We start from the raw sequence: 19,844 nt of genomic DNA, 5'->3' as shown, positions 1-19,844 counted from the left end.
AGAGAAGAAGATCATGAAATGGCAGTTTGAGAAGCCCACGAACAAGCTCGGGACCCTCCCCAAAGCACACGAATGATATTTAAATTATCAGAGAGCACCAGGAGCTTCGATGGAGCAAACTCAGGAGAAAGAAGTAAGGGCTTTAAGATCGCTTCAGCTTCAACCACCTTGGTGTCCCAAAAAGTGGAAGACGAGACTCCAGCCTTGAGAAAGGCCGGATTTGTCCTTGCCCAACACAATTAATCCATGCAGCAACGTAACACTTCAATTAAACATCATTCACAGATGCATCAGTGTAGATAACAGCCTCGGCTTCAGAAAAATCACCTGAGAGCCAAGCATCATCATGGATCGGACGAAATCCACGTACGACCACACTTTGACCACTCTGTCACAAAATGACAAGCCATCTGTAGCACCTCACCCGGCTGCAAAACATTTAATTTGTTTCTTTCTTCCCAGATTTTCCACAGAACAAAAGACACCATCAGAAATTGCCGGAGGGAACGACTCAGTCCTTTTTCTGCAATTCTTAGTTAATAATAAATTTTTGCAAGTTCTGATTTAGAAATTGGTTACTCATAAGTTCCATTCTACCTTTTTTTATTATTTTATAACAGAAATTCAAATCAAGAATTGTCATTCAACGGACTTGCATTCAAAACTCTTTCTACAACCAGTCTTTCGTTGAAACTCCTGTAATTCGATCTGGCCTACAACCCAGGGTTGAGCTGAACCAAATAGCTCTACTGAAATACAACACTTTAAAATAATCTAGGTTATTCTTCATCAGCTTGCAATAAGTCAATAATCAATATGGATTAAGTGTAATCAAAGAGAGCGTGAGAGACTCGTTGGCAAGCTTCAAGCCTTGCTCATAGCCACACACTTCAAAAGATACAAGAGTAGGGGAAGCTTTAGTAATTTTGTGTTGTATAATATTTGGGGTTGGTCAATACAAATTTGTGAAAAGATATATTTTTTTTCTTTTACTACATTTTTTAATTGATCAATGCAAATACCATTCAAACATTTATGGCCCAAAGAAAAGCATGTAACTAATAGTCCTTCAAAGGTTCCAAGTCACAGTGAGAGTGGGTGAAGCCATCTACAATTATGGCCTTATGGGAGACAATTTAATACCCCATATCATGTAGGGGGCGTTCTGATTTTTTTTTGGGGGGGGGGGAGAGTTGGTCAATGGGATTTTTCCATGCTCTTTTTTCAGATTTATGTGGGGAATAGGAAAAGTTAATTTTCTCGTGTAAGTGATATCCATCTCCTAGAAAAGTTGCCAACACTTAATGGGACAAAAATGTCCCTTTTAATAATGGATTTTTATGATTAAAATGGTCATTACCTTATTTATATAGGAAATAAAAGAATATGAGTAAATGCACTTATTCGGGTAAGTCTTTCCTGAGAAACACTTACTCGGGTAAATAATTATTGAAAAACGAAAAGAACCTTAAGATGAAATCCAAATAAATGGAAACATCAAGGTCTATTGTTTGCACTTTGCAATGCAATTCCACTTGCACTATTACAAATGCATGGAAATTCTAATGGGAGAGTGCAAATTCTGGTTCAGTTTTGCTCTGGGTTTTATTCAACTCTGCTTCAGATTTTATCATTTGCACTTCAAACAAACAAAATGAGGTAAACGTTAAATCAAAAACAAAGGGCAACACCAATATACACTCAATTCATTTACACTAAATACTCTTTTTAACAACTTTCCAATCCAGTGCAAATGCAACCCAACTTTACTGTTTTTCTTTTTATTTATTTAATTATGTTTTGTGTGTGGGAGAAGTGACTATTTATCATTTAATAGGTTCTATTTGGTAATCTATCAATACAAATTGGTAAGAGATTTATACTATCACGTCATATATGAGAATAACTTCAGCTACAATAATCAATTTGACACTTTGCAAATCTACGCATTTTGAAAGGTATGCTCGTTTCAATTATGAACGGCCTCAAATAATAATTGTATCTCAATTCTTCTTGCTCAGCTCAAAACGTTTAGGCTCACTTTGGAAAGAGTATAAATGTAAATATATAGAGTGCAAAATGTATAAACATTTGTACTCTTTCCAAATTGAGCCTTAAGGTGGAAACAGGGTTTGTACAAAAACAACCCTATGGTTGATTGGTCATTTGGTTGCATGGCATGATTAGAAAAGAATTCGGGTTACCCATTAATTTATTACGGCATGGAAGTGGAAAGGGTGTTAATGGATCGGTTTTGGATTAGACCCTGTCGAGTCCAAAATTAATTTGGACGGACCAACAAGACATATTGGATTAGACCAATCTGGTCCAAAATGTTTATTAGATTGGATTGGACCTGGTCCTAGGGGTGAACATAATTTGGTTAAAACTGGTCCTAGGGGTGAGCATATTTGCATTTGTACTCTTTCCAAACTGAGCCTTAAGGTGGAAACCGGGTTTGTACAAAAACAACCCTATGGCTGATTGATCATTTGGTTGCATGGCATGATTAGAAAAGAATTTGGGTTAGCTCATGAATTTATTACACGCATGGAAGTGGAAAGGGTGTCAATAGACTGGTTTTGGATTGGATTCTGTTCAGTCCAAAATCAATTTGGATGGATTGGACAGACCAACAAGACATATTGGATTAGACCAATCTGTCCAAAATATTTATTAGATTGGATTGGACATGGTCCCAGGTGTGAGCATTATTCGGTTAAAACTGAAAAACCGAACTGATACTTTAGTTTCGGTTTAATTGGTTCGGCCTGATCGCTTTTTCGGTCGGGTCCAGTTTTGCTATTCGGTTTATTTGTCTTTTGGTTTCCAGTTTCGGTTATCATATTTAATAAATTGATTAACTGAAAAAACCGATTTAATTTTATAATTATATATTTTTAATATTATTTATATTATATTTATAATTTTATATTAATATTTAATAAATTAATACATATTTGATTTAACTATTTGTCAAATTTCCAAAATAAGCATAATGTATAACGGAAGTAAAAGTCTAAAAGAGTGAAAGTCTGAAAGAGTTTCACACTTTCACTCCAGAGACCATCAAACCAGAGTCCCAGACCCAGACGGCCAGACTTCCGCTCTTCCTTCCTCAGACCTCAATCGTTATTCTTCACCTCCAGTTGTCGTTGACGTCGCCCGTCGTTCTTCTTCTTTTTGCCGTCATTCTCAAACTGCGCCTGCGCCACCGTGCCGGCTGCCGTTGAGTGTCGAGTCTGTATTGCCGACTTGCCGTCGTTCCCAAACTCCTCCTTCTTCCGAAACCTTTTTTTTTTCTTATTCAAAAATTTCCCATAAAAAAATCCAAAACCTTTTCCATGATTTTTTTCATAAAAAATCACAAAATCTGCCTCCTTTGCTCAGGTTAAATGATATTCGGTTTTAACTAAAATAATTGAAAAAAATTTTGGTTCGATTTATTGAATTTTCAAATATTTCGGTTTCGGTTTGATTTATCATATAATTAGATCGGTTTTTAAAATTTTGATTTTCTAGTTCGATTTTAAACAAAAAAAAACCCAATACTCACCCTTACTTGGTCCATCTGTAACAAATTTATATTAGATTGGGTTGCATTAAGCCAATATCTAATCCATTAATATAAGATAAGAATACAAGTGTCAATGGATAAAATCAATTTAAATCAAAATGAATTTGAACAAATTAAATGATACAGATATTAAATTGGACCAGTCCAAATTGATCCAAAACATTCATTAGATTGAATTAGACTTTAACCATTTATAATAAATTCACATCGGACCGGACTGGATTAGACTAGTCCAATTGACATATCATTGTTTCCACAGCGCGCTGAACAGCTAAAGCGTTCAGCTAAAATATTGGTGGATATTGGGTGAGCCATACGATGTGTATTGTATTGCTATAGCTTTATAAGCCATGGCCCATGACATGATTAACCTGTGTCCAGTTCATTGATTCAGCATGGTCATGGGTCCGGCTTAGCACGTGGACCCGATATTGTACTTGTATAAAGTTTTACTGTTTCGTCGTTTTCTCGTCGTATGTGCGACGCGTCTGCTGGCAGCATTTCTAATTTGACTCAAACTGACGCAAAACTACTTTACTTGAAATTATCCAAACTTACGCCAAACGAATCACAAACAAACCAGTAACGACGTCTTACCTCTTACCTGTATCTTTCCTGCGTTTTTTCAACTCTGTATATCTGCCTGAAAGAAATTCCTTTCCTTCTCCAAACTTCATCTCTCTCTCGCTCAATATTCCTTTCTTCCTTAGCTCATTAACACCTCGTTCAAACCCAAACTATATTTTTCCAAATCTTTCTTTGTCATCCTCTCTCGTGTGTTCTCACATTTGTAGTTATGCCGTTTCTCTATCCACTCTTTTTCTGCTCTCTCTTCATCGTCGTATATTCTCAGCCCTCGCATCCTAAAGGTGGTATTTCAATTATGACTTCTTCTATGTCTGAATTTCAATTTCGGTTTCTTAACCAGTTTTTTTTTTTTTTCAGGCTACTTCATCGATTGTGGTGCCACAGAGCTCTCTGTGATCGACGGCCGAGAATGGCTCCCAGACACCAATTATGTATTTGCTGGTGTTCCGAAATCAATAAACATCCCCGACATTGTCCCAACTCTCTCCACCGTTCGGTCTTTCCCTCTCGATGGCAATACCCGCCGGAAATTCTGCTACGTTGTTCCGGTGTACCGCAGTGCCAAGTACCTCGTCCGAACCATATACTTCTATGGGGGAGTCAATGGTAAAGACTCACCGCCGGTTTTTGATCAGATTGTCGATGGGACATTCTGGAGTGTTGTGAATACGACGGAGGATTACGCGAGGAATATGTCATCTTACTACGAGGGGGTGTTTCTTGCTGCTGGGAAGACAATGAGTGTTTGTATTGCTTCAAACACGTATACGAATTCTGACCCATTCATTTCTGCATTAGAAGTTGTGCTTCTGGGAAATTCACTGTACAACTCTACAGATTTCGGTAAATATGGCCTGGCCTTGGTTGCAAGGAACAATTTTGGTTATGGAGGACCCATCATCAAGTAAGTTATAGGGAACTTAAGTTTAGGATTTCTATTTTCTAGTCGTGGAGCTGGTGTTAATTTATTTTCCATCTTTTAATTTTTTAGTAATGGGTTGTGCTATGTCTCTGTAATGCCATGTGAAAATGTTGTAAAATTAGTAGTTTTGATTTTTGAATAATTTAGATTTAGCCATTGTGATCACAATTTATCATTTCCATCTTCTAACAATTCATTGCAGTTTCATGTTTTAATTTTTGTCTAATTGTTGGTTATGATCAGTTGTGGGGCTATTGCTTTTTTTTCCCCTTTTGTCCCTTTGATTTTACTATTTATCCACTTTATGGAAACTTGATTTATTGCCAGGTCTATAATAAAAATTTTGAAACTGAACAAGAAGAAAATAAAGAACTCAGATAAAGAAATATAAACACTGCTTATCTTTGCAAAGATCAGTATAGAAAAGCACTATAATCTAGACAAGCTCTCAGGAAAGAGAAAAATCCTAGCTTGTTTATGAGTGAGTCTTAGTTTGAGAACGTGGTAAGGGTTGTCTTGTAACTAATTTGGATTTCAAACCTCTGGAAATCTTTATAAGAATTTTTTTGTTTGTTTATCTCTATCATTTTATGCACTTTTCATTGGAAATATCTGAACATTGTTTTATTAGAAATATCTCAATATTGTTTTCTTTCTTCAGATTTCCTGATGATCAGTTTGATCGCTACTGGGAGCCATTTGGAGACAGTAATCCTACAATACAGAGCATCAGAAATGTCTCGGTTTCTGGCTTTTGGAATCTTCCACCCTCAAAGGTGTTTGACACTGAGCTAATATCTGACCAAGGAAAACCCATGAAGTTGCACTGGCCTCCAGGATCTCTTCCTAACTCCAGCTACTACATTGCTCTATACTTCGCTGACAACCGTGATACCTCCACGGGGAATTCAAGGGTTTTGAACATCAGTATAAATGGAATAGAGTTTTACAGAAATCTGAATGTCACTCAAGCTGGTGGTGTTGTTTTTGCAACCCGCTGGCCTCTCTCTGGTCTTACAGAGATAAAATTGACTCCTGTGATTGGATCAGATGTGAGTCCCTTAATCAATGCTGGAGAAGTCTTTGATCTGCTGCTCCTTGGAGGAAGAACTGTTACACGAGATGGTTTGGCTACTGAAACCTATACTTTATGTTGAGAAATCTAGTGTCTTTTCAAAGGGCTCCTAGAGTTCTGGAAGCTGTCAAGGTGGTTGGGCCACTTCTTGGATGGAATATATATATTGAACCATACGTATTTGATAGTTGCATACCTAAGCATCTTATATGATTCTATAATATTGCAGGCTGAAGAAGGTAATTAAGAATGGGGTGAATAATGGTCCGGCAATATCCTGTACAATGAGATACCCTGACTATAAATTTCATCACATTGGGCAGTTGAATGTCCAATCATTGCAATTCCTGTGCCAGAGCCCATCCAAGAAGCGGTTGACTAACTAGACAGTCTAGATAAATGACATGTTTATGTATGCAGCTCCCATAAATTGGAATGGGACTGCAGTAAAAGGAGCATTTTTTTCTTCCATTTCTATCAATCTTTTTCCTCATTGCTAATATCTTTTGCTAACATTATTATGTTTCCATTGCCTATTGCAGTAGTTGCTTTGGAGAAAATGAAGAATAGTCTAGAAAATCCTCCACTTGATTGGAATGGTGATCCCTGTTTACCACGCCAATACTCATGGACAGGAGTTACATGTTCTGAAGGAACCCGGATTCGTGTTGTAGCATTGTGAGTTGGGAATTGCTATTGACGTTCATGTACGTTTCTTGTCTATGGTTCAACTTCTGTCCTTGTATTGCTGTTAAATAATTTTTATTTTTCTCCAGAAACCTGTCAAGCTTGGGCCTCCAAGGATCTCTGTCACCTAGTATTGCCAAGTTAACTGCATTGACTGATATGTAGGTTCTCCAAAGTTTGTTACTTCGTGTAAAACAGTGTCTGGTGATGAAAATGTTATCTTATTAATGTTCTTATGTTTTTGTTTGACAGATGGCTCGGGAATAACACTTTGACCGGGTCTATTCCTGATCTTAGCCAACTAAAGAGGCTGAAGACACTGTAAGTTATAGCCTATGGGCTTCTCTGTTATTTATGTACATGTTGCACTTGTTTTTTGAAGCTGAACATGGTGGTTCATGAAGTCTCATATTAAATGATCTCATGGGCTTTTAGGCCCTAGACCCACAGCTTTTAAACTGTACTGTAGTCAATACATTTTATCTTTGTTTATTTTTCTCTTTTCAAACTGTGGGTTGCAACTAGCACGATCTACAGAGCCAGAACCTGTTCTGCCACAGCTACGTGGTTTCTTTCCATTACTTAATATTACAGTGCCTAATTTTTTTGTCATACTTTACCTAAGGCATTTGGAGGACAATGTATTCAGTGGAGAGGTTTCTCCATCACTGGGGGACATTGACAGTTTACGAGAACTGTAAGTTCTACTCTCTTAAGCTAAAAAACACACAGATTTAGGCTGCCATACACCGTCTAATGCAAATTTATATTATTGTTGTCTTATTTGTCATATTCTTTTATACTACTATTTTTCTTCAAAATCTTAAATCTCTTTATTGCAATCAATTTATCACTGGGTGATTCATTTGTTCTATGCCATGCTTATATGTAATGACCATTAAAAAAACAGTTTTTCCTAAACATTTTTTTAGAGTTTTACTTCTTAGATTGGAGTCCTTATAAACCTAACCAAAGGCTCAATGCTTGTTGTTTCAAAGGTTTTCTCTCATATGTTTGAGAGAACCTGCAGTGAATACTTTGCTGGAATTGTACAAGTGTCATATTCGTGTTTTGGCAATCCTGGAACTTGCTATCTGTCTCTCCCACCCTTTTTGGAATATGAAGAACTCATCTTAATGTTTCAACAATGCTCAAAAACTGCTGAAACTTATCTCCACAAGTTCTTGTTTCCTGTTGAGGTTTGAACCTACTGTCTTGCTCCCTAACCAAAAGCAATTTAAAGCTAGAGAAAGAGGATGAAGAAATCTGATAACCAGGCTTTTCTATGATATTTAATTAAACAGTTAGAAACCCAAAGGAGAAGTGTGCTAATGTATGGAGGGAATGAAAAAGAACAAAGGCCCCCTTTTCAACACGATAAGTAATACAAGGCAGCTTTTGGTCCAAAAACTTGGGGGTGATGCTAATCTCCTTGGAGCTGGGTCATTAGATTCCCCCCACAACATCCATTTTTTTTTTGGAAAAAGTTAATGTAATTTATTCAACAAAGAAAAAGAGAATTAATACAGCAAAACCCAGACCACTAAGACTGCCTGGGTATAAATCAAGTTACAAACTCATCCAGGACTGAGAACTAACAAAATAGCCAAATTCTGATGTTTGAACTCCTCAGTAACTGACACCCAAGAGGTTAACTTGCCCACAGCTCTCTGCACTACTTCATCCAGACTTTTATATTAACTACAGAAATTCTGTTGTTTCTCTCAGCCCAAATGGACCACAACACAGCTGAAGGAATGGTACTCCATACAAGCTTTCCTTTCTTGCTGAGGCCCTCAATTCTCCAACAGCCCAACAACTCTTTCACTGATCTTGGCATAAGCCAACTAATATCAAAGCCTTTAGGAAGTGCCCCCAAACCATGAAGGAAATTGAGCAATGAATACACAAATGTTCTGTAGTTTCTGCAAGAGATCCACACAAACCACAAGAAGGATCCAGAATCTGAATGCCACGCCTCTCTAGGTTAGCTTTAGCCAGACATTTATCAAGAACCATTGTCCAAACCAGAAAATTAACCTTGGAGGGACTGATTGGGTTCCAAACCTGATTGGCAAGGAAATCCAACTGACCTGAACTGTCCAGCTTGAGGACCAGGGACTTTACAGAGAAGCAGCCATCTGAATTCCATTTCCAGCTCCATTCATCCTCTAGACTCATATCTATCTTCTGATTTTGAAGTAGCCCCAACAGCTCCACACACTCATCCAACTCTCAGTCAAACAAACTTCTACAAAGAGGGGTCCAAACAATGGAACCACCAGAAGGATTAAAATTCTCAGCTACTGAAGATTCTTGATTCACAGAAATTTGGGAAGGGAGCCCTCCAAACACCAGGGATCCTTCCAAAACTTAATTCTATCCCCTTTTCCCACCTTAAGTTTGATCCCATCCAAGAGGATAGGAAGATTCTTCAATATGCCTGCCCAAAGAGATCTGCCCCAGCCTGGATGAGGTTCCCTAGATCTCCAATAACCTCACTCCACCCCATACTTCGCAGAAACAAGGTTTCTCCACCAAGCATTTCTTTCGTTAGCAAATCTCCATAACCATTTGTTGAGAAGGGCTGAGTTAAATTTCTTCAGATTTCTTATTCCCAGCCCATCAACTTCCTTAGGGAGACACACTTGCTCCCACTTTACAAGGTGAATCTTCTTTTCATCTTCCCATCCCCTCCGTAAAAGGTTCCTCTGAATTTGCTCCAGCCTATTTGCTATTTTGTTTGGGATGGGGAAATGAGAGAGAAAATAAGTGGGGAGGTTAGAAAGGGTACTCTTAATCAACGCCACTCTACCCCCAAATGACAGATATTTTGCCTTCCAAGAAGCCAAAATTTTCTCCATTTTCTCAATAATTGAAACCTAGGTCGAGGAGGAAGAGCATTTTGCCCCGAGAGGCAGCCCCAAATACTTTACCGGGAGGAATTCGATTTGACAAGCCATCACTTATTTACATCCTTTTAAATTTGAGACTTGGCCCATTGGGATAATATGACTTTTACTCAGATTGACTTTAAGATCAGACGCCACTTCAAACCAGCTCAGAATTCCAAGCACTGTTTCCAACTAAATTGGAGATGCATCAACAAAACATATGGTATCATCTGCAAATTGGAGGATATTGGCCTTTTCCTTATCAGGGGAGATTGCAAATCCTTCCCAATAACCAGAATTTGCAGCCTTCTTACTAAAAAGAGTGAGGATTTCCATAACACAGATGAACAACAAAGGGGAGAGGGGATCGCCCTGTCTCAAGCAACTGGAACTACCAAAAGACCCCGTAGATTTCCCATTAATTAGGATTGAAAATTTTGGGGACTTATACAAACACTGATCCAGTTTCTCCATTGCTGCCCAAATTTCATTTTTTCCAACACAAGATCCATGCAATTCCAGTTGACATGGTCATAGGATTTCTCAATATCAAGTTTACAAATCACACATGGAGTTCCCTCTCTTCTTCTGGAATCTATCAGTGCATTAGCAATGAGAATTGTGTCTACCATCTGCCTCCCCCCACAACATCCATCAAAAGTCGCTTTTATTCCTCTTCACTGGCATGGTGGCAGTTGAATGTCTTCTGGCTGGAGATCCGGTTATAAGCACCTGCATTAAAGCCAAGAATAAGAGAGTTTGCTTTCATAGCCAACAAGTACAAGGTGTGGATGCAAGCTCCTATCCACCTCCTTCCCTCAATCTGAAATTTATTGAACTTCTAAAAAAGTGGTACATCATTAGGGTTGTACATAAACCTACCCCTAAAGAACATACCTAAGCATGATATGCCGTAGGGAAAGTATGAAACAAGAAAAGAATACCCTAAATTGCACTAATAGATAAGATCCACTCTTAGCTGATTCGAATTTGAAGGTGGCTATTCAAGTATTCTCTCAAGATTTGTAGACTCCCATAAAAGTTCTTTTCTAGACCAAGATAGGATCTTTCCTTGCAAAAGGCAGGTGAGGTTATCCTTGGGTGTAGCTATTAGCTACATTATCTTTTTTTACTTACATGAACAATGTCATCAATAAGTTGAGCCTTTGTGGATTTTAATTTGAATTGAGGCTGGACATACTTACATTTCTACTTTTCATTGGATTGGCAGTTTGTTTTGAGACTGGACATATTTACATTTCTACTTTTCATTGTCCTTCAGCTTCATTCAGAACAACAATCTGACTGGTGAAGTTCCAAACAGCCTTAAAGTGAAACCTGGATTGAACCTTAAGTGAGTCTGGAACCATCGTGTCACACCTTCATCCTATTTAATTCCATTTCAACCTATTAACTGATTTGAGTGCTTCTTAGGACTTCTGGAAACCATTTTATAGTGCCATGACCTTCACTAGTAGCATGGTTGCAACTTGGAGGTAAAGCATATCAGTGTTATAATTAAAAAATCTTTATGCCATTGCTAGATTGGATTTATTTTTCTTTTGGTTTAATTTCAGAACTATCTTTAATACATGTTTTTGGTGGGTGCTTTTCAGGGATAAATTTGTAGACATATTTTCATTTCTTTTCCTTCTCAACATATTCTGGATGCTCTGACAAACATTCGTTAGTGAGGAGTGAAAGTCCTGTAGACATCTGTAAATGTTTCATTTACATTTTCCATGTACTTAAATGTGCTCCGGGTGTATCTAAACATGGAAATTGATGTTGGCATTTTTTCATTAGGTATGGTTGTACAACATATGTATCATTGAGCTTTTACACAATGTCATGTAACATAGAAGTGAAGAAACTATTGCAATAGGGGTTGTTATCCTAACTCATGTTTAGTATGATTGGCTTATCTGAACTTATTTTAAGTGGACAGAAACATAAAGGGCAGCCAAGATGAGGTTCCCAACAATGTGGTCTGGGGAGGGACTGATATATGCAGCCTTATCCCTATACATACAGGGAGGCTGTTTCCAAGATTTGAGCCATGGTCACCCTGGTCAAAATGGAGCAACCCTACCATTGTGCCAAGGCCCACCCTTAAGTGGACAGAAATATGCCAGGGGTAAAATAGGAGCCCCTATTTTGTTCAATGTTTGCTACTTCTAAGAGAAATCTGGAAATATGTTTCCAACCAAGCACTGAGAAGTTTGTCTAAACTGTTTGAAGATTTCATCTTGCTTTTTCATTCTTAAATATCAAACCAATTCATATGCAACAGAAAATTGAGAATTAGGAATAAAAGGTGAAACTCAGTAGGCTAATAATGATTTAAAACTAAGATTTTTATCAATAAGAAATTAAGCAAATGTAAATCTTATGTATTTGGGACATCTAGGCACCAAATGTTTTGGGCAAAATTATAAAATTATAAATTTATCCTTGGGATGGAGAAAGTTCCCACCTTATTGTAATACTTGAGGTTAAATTTAATAAAATCTCCTCTTATTGATAAAAAAAAAATCTTGTGTATTTGGGCGCTTGTAATATCTGAACCAGATGTACTAAAATCCTCTCTTTGAATTAATAAAACTTTCTTCTTTACTGATCAAAAAAGGGAGAAGAAAGCAAAGCCTGAAGTTAGAGAGATAGAACAGATCAATTATAAGAAAATATAGAGAATGAGGAATAAAAGGTGAAATGTAGTATGGAGGGAGGGCGGGAGGGAATAATGCCAATAGGAAAAGGGAAATAAATCATGGAAGAAATCAAGTTTCTTCAAATTCCTAAACCAATTGCAATTAAGTTGTTTTTGGTTATTGGTTGATTTGTAATAGGGTTAATCATTTTTTTGGGGGTCATAATAACAGTTCAAACCAAAACTCCACTAAACCCATTTATAATTTATAAGGACAGATAAATATGGTCTTTAACTCTTAAAATAACTTTACAATGCCAACTAACAATCTAAGTCAAAATTAAATGAACCAAAATCAAAAGCAATTCCAAAATGGACAATAAAATAGAAAGGTTGCAGTCCTGTCAATGATCAGCACTCCATTAGTAAAATGACTTTGATCCTCTCAAATCTCATTGGATTCCGGTATCTTCATCTTATTTGATAGATAACTGAAATACACATATAATATCAAAATCAACTGAAATGATAAGTTTTGACATTCTAAACTTAGACAACAAGAAAGGTGATAGGATTGCAACTTCTGTTTCTCTATATTCTGTAAACAATCTAACAACTCTTAAAATAGCTATACTAAACATAATTATTGTACTATAAATTAATAATCTAAAAATAACTTTAAAAAGTGACCCAGATTAGAGAAACAAAAGAAATCTACAAAGCTGCTGCTAGAGAGATTTAGAGAAACTTAGGCAGTATTCAATGATGTTCCAAGGGAATACTCTGGTGTTTTCTGTTCCTGAAACATCAGAAGCATTCCTTGGGATCATTACCAATTGCTGCCTTGATTTCTTTCTTTATGGTATCTTTCCCTTTCTTTTTTGTACGTTTTGCATCAATTTTGTTTTCAATCTCCATTCTTTCTGAACTTTGTCTAGTGTGCTTGTGTGCAGCAGAGGAGATTGTGGAACCCTTTGGATTCTCTTCTGTGCATACCAATCCTAGATCAAGAAAGTGGATACAGAAATCCTGTGTCATTTTTTCAGCATTTGTTGCCATCTTCCTTATATGCTTCCTTCTTGAGTGAAATGTCCATTACATTCTAGACTTGATTAGGAAATGCAGAATTAATCCAATTTCAATTGGGTAATTTTGATGTCATATTTTCCATTCAATTGAAACAAGCAATATAATCATGTATTGAAACTACAGGTGTGCAGACAAGATGGAAACAAGTGGAATATTCTAGCAAAGAATTAGTGATTGTTCAGTCACTGGAGAGAGATATTATCAAAAAGGCCATTATACCCAATAAGAGTCCTAGCTATCTAGGTAGTGGGAGAGGACTGGATAATGGATATGGACCCAACTTTTATCGTTTTAGCACAAAGTTGAGATTCTGTTTGCTTATTCTAATAATTTTCATAACGACTTTTCTTTTGAATCTGATCAACAATCCGCTGAAGGGTTTCTCTGGATCCTAAACATAATGTTTGATGAAGAATACTCAAGCTTCATTACCATCCACCATTGGTGGAGTCCATGACCATAAGAACATATTAGAGTGCTAAAGCTTCCACTTATGAAATACCACGTGGAAAGTATGGCTTGCTTTACTCACATTTGAAGCAAGAAGATATATCATATGTTTTTGCTTGATTGGAATGTAATGTAAAGGCCTTTGTGCATGGTTATGGTTTGTCCTAATTGGCTGAGATATGCAAGATCGAACTTAGGTGGGTTTGTCGGGTTTAAAGCCAGCCCTAAGGACTGGACCTCAGACCCGAGCCTGGCCCAGCCTGAGGTCTATGCATATCTAATATTCATGTAGAGAATCGGATATAATAAGCCCCAAGATAAACCACAACCACTCATTGAACAGTACGGTGCATTGAGTGGTTCTGAGCCATTTGCACCTTATAGCAGGAGTGAGGCAATATTATTGGTATTTGGTCCCACAGCCATCAAATTCAGTTAATCTGCTTTCTCTCCCTGATAAATATGGTATGCAGGTAAACCCCCAAGCTAGCTTGGATATGGCAATGGCTTATGGCTTTTAATCAATTTCAATCATTTAGGGCCCGTTGGGAGGAATGAAGCTTTGGTTGAGTTGTTTTCCTTGAGCTGCTTTGGAAAAGCCACTAAAAGAAACTTCATGAGAAAAGCCTTTCTTTAATTTGTTGACTGAAATACAGCCAAATCTGTGCTTTCCATGTTTTTTCACCAAACATACATTGCTTATAAGCTGTTCCAAAAGGGCACTAGAAAACTGTGGTCCGAAATAATACATTTGTAATAAAATAATTTGGTATCTCAGGCTATTGTCGATTTAGTTTGTGGGTATGGATCACATTATAATGCATATTTGGAATCTGCTCCACCACACATGACACTCGCTGTTTGCAGATGCTGAGGTTGGTTCAGCTTTTAGAACATTCAACTTTAGACCACTATTTGTTCATTGACTGGTATTTGTTTGGTTTATTTAAGTGGATGAAGTTATGAACTTGATCTCCTCTAGGACCCTTGTTACAATTTGATCATTTGTTTATTATTGCCAAGATGTTATGTTAGCCTTCAAACTCATATGTTGTTTTTAGTATGTAGTTTATATATTTGTTTATACTGCAGTATGCTTACATATGATAATATTACAGTAGTTTTGGTTGTACAACATTATTGTGACAAATATCTTATTTTATTGGTGACTCATCTGGAGGGGTTCCACTGCATTGCAGACCTTTACTAAGCTTTTATTTTTTATGGTGGCCAAACTTGCAGATTTTTAGGGTCATTCTTCTGTACTTTGTACATTTTTTTACCTGCATGATGGATCATCTAAATCTTTTGTCCATGTGACTCTCTGTTCTTTCTCTCTTTCTTTATTGTTTGCTATTCTTCATTTTGCATTGCCATCATCGTTCAGTTTGTTCGTTTACAGAAAAGAGTGCGTTAAAAGACCTATGATGATATGCTTTATATTAGAAGCTGATTTCTTTGTTTCGGAGTTTGGACCCCCTACGTTTGGTTACTAAGTAAAATGATTTCTTGAAACTTGCTATTTTATTATTTTTTTATGGTACGTGTTTGGTTGAGCATTAAGGGGGCATTCTTTTTTTGGATTTTGATCCCATTGACCAAGAAACCCATGTTCATTTTTCAGATTATGTGTGGATCAGTAAAAAGTTTATTTTCCTAGGTACCAGATAAGTGGTATCTATCTCCTAGGTGGGTAAATTAACTTTTCCATCTAGGGTAAAGTTGCCAATACTTGGATGGGACAAAGATGCCTCTTTTAATAATGGAATTTTTATGGATAAGATGGCCATTGCCTTGTTTAATTGAAAATAAAAGAACATGGGTAAATGCACTTACTTGGGAAACACTTACCCAGGTAAGTGCATTTACCCGGGTAAGTGACTTACTGAAAAGTGAATGGGGCATAAATGGTTAGAGAAAACAAATGTTTTTGAAAAATTGACTGCCACTCCTTGAGATGAGATGTAGGAAGCGAAACTTCTTATTTTTTTTTAGTTGTTATCCAAAAGGAGAGATGACACATTTTTTAAATGTGAATGATTGTTGGTCCTAGCTACCTAAAGTTGGGAGGGTAGAGTGAATTTGGTCCCAACTGCGTGTGAGCATGTTTGTAAAAAGTGGCAGCCCTCATGCTTGAACTGCATTCTCAAACTTGTCATCTTCATGAGATTTTAAGGGAGGGAGTAATAAATTCCAGACCCATGTAGGTAAAAATGATGTTATCCTATGCTTAGGGCAATTTTTGATCCCAGCTATCTATGGTCCAGGGAGGGTGGAGTAAATGTGATTCTGTATGTGTGCATTTTTTTTGTAATGTTTTAAAAATCAACCTAGAACTGGAATTGCTTTGGCCACCGGTTTTTAGGTCAATAATTCAACCATCTAGTCTAAATGAATCAGCTGATGATGACTTAAAAATAAAAAGAAAGGCCTGAAAACCATTGTCTGCGTTAAATGGGTTGACAACTTAGCCATTTGCATCAATAGGTGGTCGACTAATTCAACGGTTTTTGAGAAAATAACGATTTGGGGCTGAAATAGAACTGATACGTACTCTAGCCAATTTCTGGGCCAGATGGTCTAATTTTCCGGGTCAACCATGGTTTTAAAACCTTAAAGTGACAACCCTCATACTTGAACTTTCATTCTCAAGATGTTAGGAGCCATTTGATAAGTTGAAGTTGTTGAAATGGATGACTCTTTCACACTCATTTGATAAAATATCCACGAGTATAGTAAGTAACTTATCCAACTTCAGTTAGTCTTAAAAAGGAACCTTTGACCTCCTTAAAAATCTTACTAATTCACTAAAAGGCAAAACAATAAACATTTGATTCAGTTCAGCCACTTCAGCTGTTATCAAGTAGTAGAAGGCTCTGCACGTCTTGGTATGTAGATGATGTATGTACTGTAATGCGTATGTAATTGTGAAGAAGATGCTAGAAGTAGAAGAGGGAAAAGTAGAAAACTTCTGCACCTCACCTCTGTGCAACGCCCCAACACAAGGAGAAAAGGACAAACACCAGTCCCTTCCCATATCGATCAAGTGCCTCTGCTGAGTTGTCCTTTGTCCACGTGCATTGGCGAGTACCGTCTCAGAGAGGTGCTACTGCTTCTGCTTGTGCTACTCCACCTTAATTCCTTTGTAAATTCTACCACTACCAAGCTAGCATCTACTCAACTCATCAACTGTCTATTCAGACCTCATCAATCCCAAACTGTTTGGGTTGGGGTCTGTTAGCTAGACCAACCGGGCTCTCCCCATTTCCCAAGAATCCGGTTATATAATCAAAAACAAAGTTCGGATAATTAAAAACAGTCTTGATTTGATGAGGTTGAGGTTGGGCATCCTCATATTAGGATGAAGGATGGTAAAAATCCACTTAATTATTCCTATCTGATGGCCAATTTACATGGGTCCTACTCCTACATTGGAGATCTTTTTTTTCTCTCTTTTAAATCAAATCAAAATTTCAGGTAATCACAACCTTCTGATCTCTAGAACTCTTAATATCTGGGGGATTTCTATATAAATCAAACCTAGCCAACAAAGATAATCAGATAATTTTGATCATTTACAGACAAAAGTCCAATTATCAATTCATCATACCAGATCTAGTGAAGTAAGAAATTAAGGGGAAAAATAAAAAAAAAGGTTAACATTGTTAAAGTAATCAAATAGTTAAGATAAAAAAATAAAGAGAAGTTACGTTTACATGAAATGCATCAGAGCCACCATCAAAGAAAATTCAACTAATAAAAAAGAAGAGAGAAAAAAAAGGGAAAGCATGAAAGAAGTAGTCATAAACATACTACAGAAGAAACTAACTACATTGATCTCTGATGAGCGATGAGCCTCGACAGCCTCTGATCACCTGTCTAAATTTGGTTTCTTAAGATGAAATAATGGCGGAAAAGCACTTATCTTGGTTTGGGTGCAGATGGGCACATGGACGACAGGCCTTATTCTAACGCTGGCTGATCTTGTCCTCTCCAACCCTTTCTTTATCCTCTTAATATGCTTCTCTCTGTTCCACAACCTTTCCTTATTGCCTTCCTTGGGATCCTTCTCTTCATCCATGGGGCACACATCTGATGAAGCCGAGGCCGTCGACGACAAAGATGAGGAGGAGGACGACGACGCTGATGGCGACAATGTAGATGCTCGCTGCTTCTTCAGCCTCAGCAGCTCCTTCCAGAGGACAGTGCACTTGGGTGGGCGAGGAGATGGGTCATCGTCGATGAACCAGCTGTTTACTCTACTATCCTGCTGATCCTTGTTGATCATCATCTCCTTATTATTCCCCCTTCCCTCCTCCTCCTTCTCCGTCCCCTTTGGCTTGAGGCTGAGCTTGTTGAGCTTCTCGGAATGCTGCATTTGCCAAGAGGGAAGCAACCTGCCTTCAAAGAAGAGCTCGTCGGCCGTCAACATCGTGTTACCGGTAGAGTTGGCAGCAGAGAGAAACTCGAAGTCTACATTGAAGCGCGCCTTTTCCTTTTCTGTCTCCTGTCTGTTTGGAGATTCAGAGTGTGGGCTTATAGAGATGAAGTCGTTGTCGTCGAGAAAATCCACGGAGAAAGAGATCCGCGGGCTCGATGTTGGCTCCATGGATCTGGAGGTTGCCTGATCATCAGTATTTTCTAGGGAGACCTCCATGTCCATGACAGGGGTTGATCGATCAGAGAAGGGTGGTGTGTGTTTCTCTAGAGATTGCATGAGTGTGTGATTATTAAGGGGTTGCTGCTGCTGCTGCTTCTGTTCTTCTATTATTTTATTTCTTTCCTTTGGTTAGTACATGTTGGGATGGTGTGATTATATTAAACTAAATGGTCTGGTGAAGCTGAAACAAGTGAGCTAAGACTGTGTTTATAATATGGGAACAGCACATGGCACCTCAGCCAAGTAAGAGACAAAGGCTAAAAGCTTCTCTCAATTTCTAACAGTTCAACTTCAACATCTCTGATTTTTCATGCAATAATAGTTTCCAAATTCACAGCATCAGCAATTGAGCATCCCTTCCCTTCCCTCTTCTTCCTTTTCCTTTTTCCTTTCATTGCCTCTTCCTTAATTTGTTGTACTTTCTGATTATTGGCATTTGGGTTGTCATTAATGCAGGCTGCAGGTTTTAAGAAAATTCTGAAAACTGAAAAAAAAAAAAATTAATTGGCTGAATTGAATTGAAGAGAAAACTTTTGTTTTGTGGGTTCCAAATTATTAGAAAGCTGAGATTTGAAAGTGGATCTATTTTTTTATACCTTTTGAGCATAGACATTTAATATGGGTTAGTCAAAGAGATAAAGCTGACTACCTTGCTTACAAGATTATAACATTGTATTGGTCCCAGAGCATGTGGTCACATGAGGGAAATTTCTTGGCATGTGATGGCTCAATAACCAACTAGATCAAAGGTATCAAAGTTATATATTAATGGACCAAAATGCCCTTTGAATGTTTGATTTGTGTGTCCTAATTCTTTCAAAATTGCTATTAGGAAAGGGGTGTTTTTGTCTCTTGGGACAGATCACAAATGGTAGATACACCTCCGTTATTAAGTTTTGGCATTTCTAAACAGCTAATAAACTTAGGGGGGAAACCATATAGGGTATTATATTTATATAAGTGAAGTGTGAAGCTCTCCAAAGCACATTGTAGGACACGTGGCACACATACAAGAAATCGATCTCCACCATTCATGGGCTTCCATCAAATGATCTTCCAGGTCAAAGTCAGCATGACCTTATGATCTCAACCATTGTTTTAATTGGATAGTTGCCAGAAGCCCATGGAAATTAATGGTCCTTAGACTTCCAATAGGAGGACAATTCTTGTAGTCAGACTCTCGGCTAAATTTTGGTCTAAGGGTATCTTCTAGACATTTATCCATGGAATATTGGGTCCTCAGTTCTATCAT

The 19,844-nt window shown here is 37.6% G+C and overlaps 2 protein-coding genes across 2 annotated transcripts; one reads left to right on the top strand and one right to left on the bottom strand.

Annotated features, from left to right (window-relative positions):
• The first annotated feature begins 4,117 nt into the window (after window positions 1-4,117).
• Window positions 4,118-11,643, top strand: LOC148879284 (Leucine-rich repeat (LRR) family protein). Its single transcript, XM_088960786.1, has 10 exons — window positions 4,118-4,446; window positions 4,523-5,069; window positions 5,749-6,212; window positions 6,705-6,840; window positions 6,939-7,010; window positions 7,102-7,170; window positions 7,475-7,546; window positions 11,026-11,097; window positions 11,178-11,239; window positions 11,360-11,643. The coding sequence occupies exons 1-9, from the start codon at window positions 4,374-4,376 to the stop codon at window positions 11,206-11,208; spliced, it is 1,536 nt and encodes a 511-aa protein (XP_088816912.1). The 5' UTR covers window positions 4,118-4,373; the 3' UTR covers window positions 11,209-11,239; window positions 11,360-11,643.
• Window positions 11,644-17,594: 5,951 nt separating this feature from the next.
• On the bottom strand, window positions 17,595-19,087 carry LOC148879283 (uncharacterized). The gene has a single exon (XM_088966132.1). It carries the CDS (start codon window positions 18,647-18,649, stop codon window positions 17,804-17,806), a length of 846 nt encoding a protein of 281 aa, XP_088822258.1. The 5' UTR covers window positions 18,650-19,087; the 3' UTR covers window positions 17,595-17,803.
• Window positions 19,088-19,844: the final 757 nt, after the last annotated feature.

The sequence above is a fragment of the Nelumbo lutea genome, chromosome 1 (assembly GCF_056320005.1).
Source record: "Nelumbo lutea isolate HS-2025 chromosome 1, American lotus-T2T, whole genome shotgun sequence".
NCBI classification, from domain to species: Eukaryota; Viridiplantae; Streptophyta; class Magnoliopsida; order Proteales; family Nelumbonaceae; genus Nelumbo; species Nelumbo lutea.
Note: the sequence above shows the minus strand (reverse complement) of the source record. Positions and strands in the feature narration are given on the sequence as shown.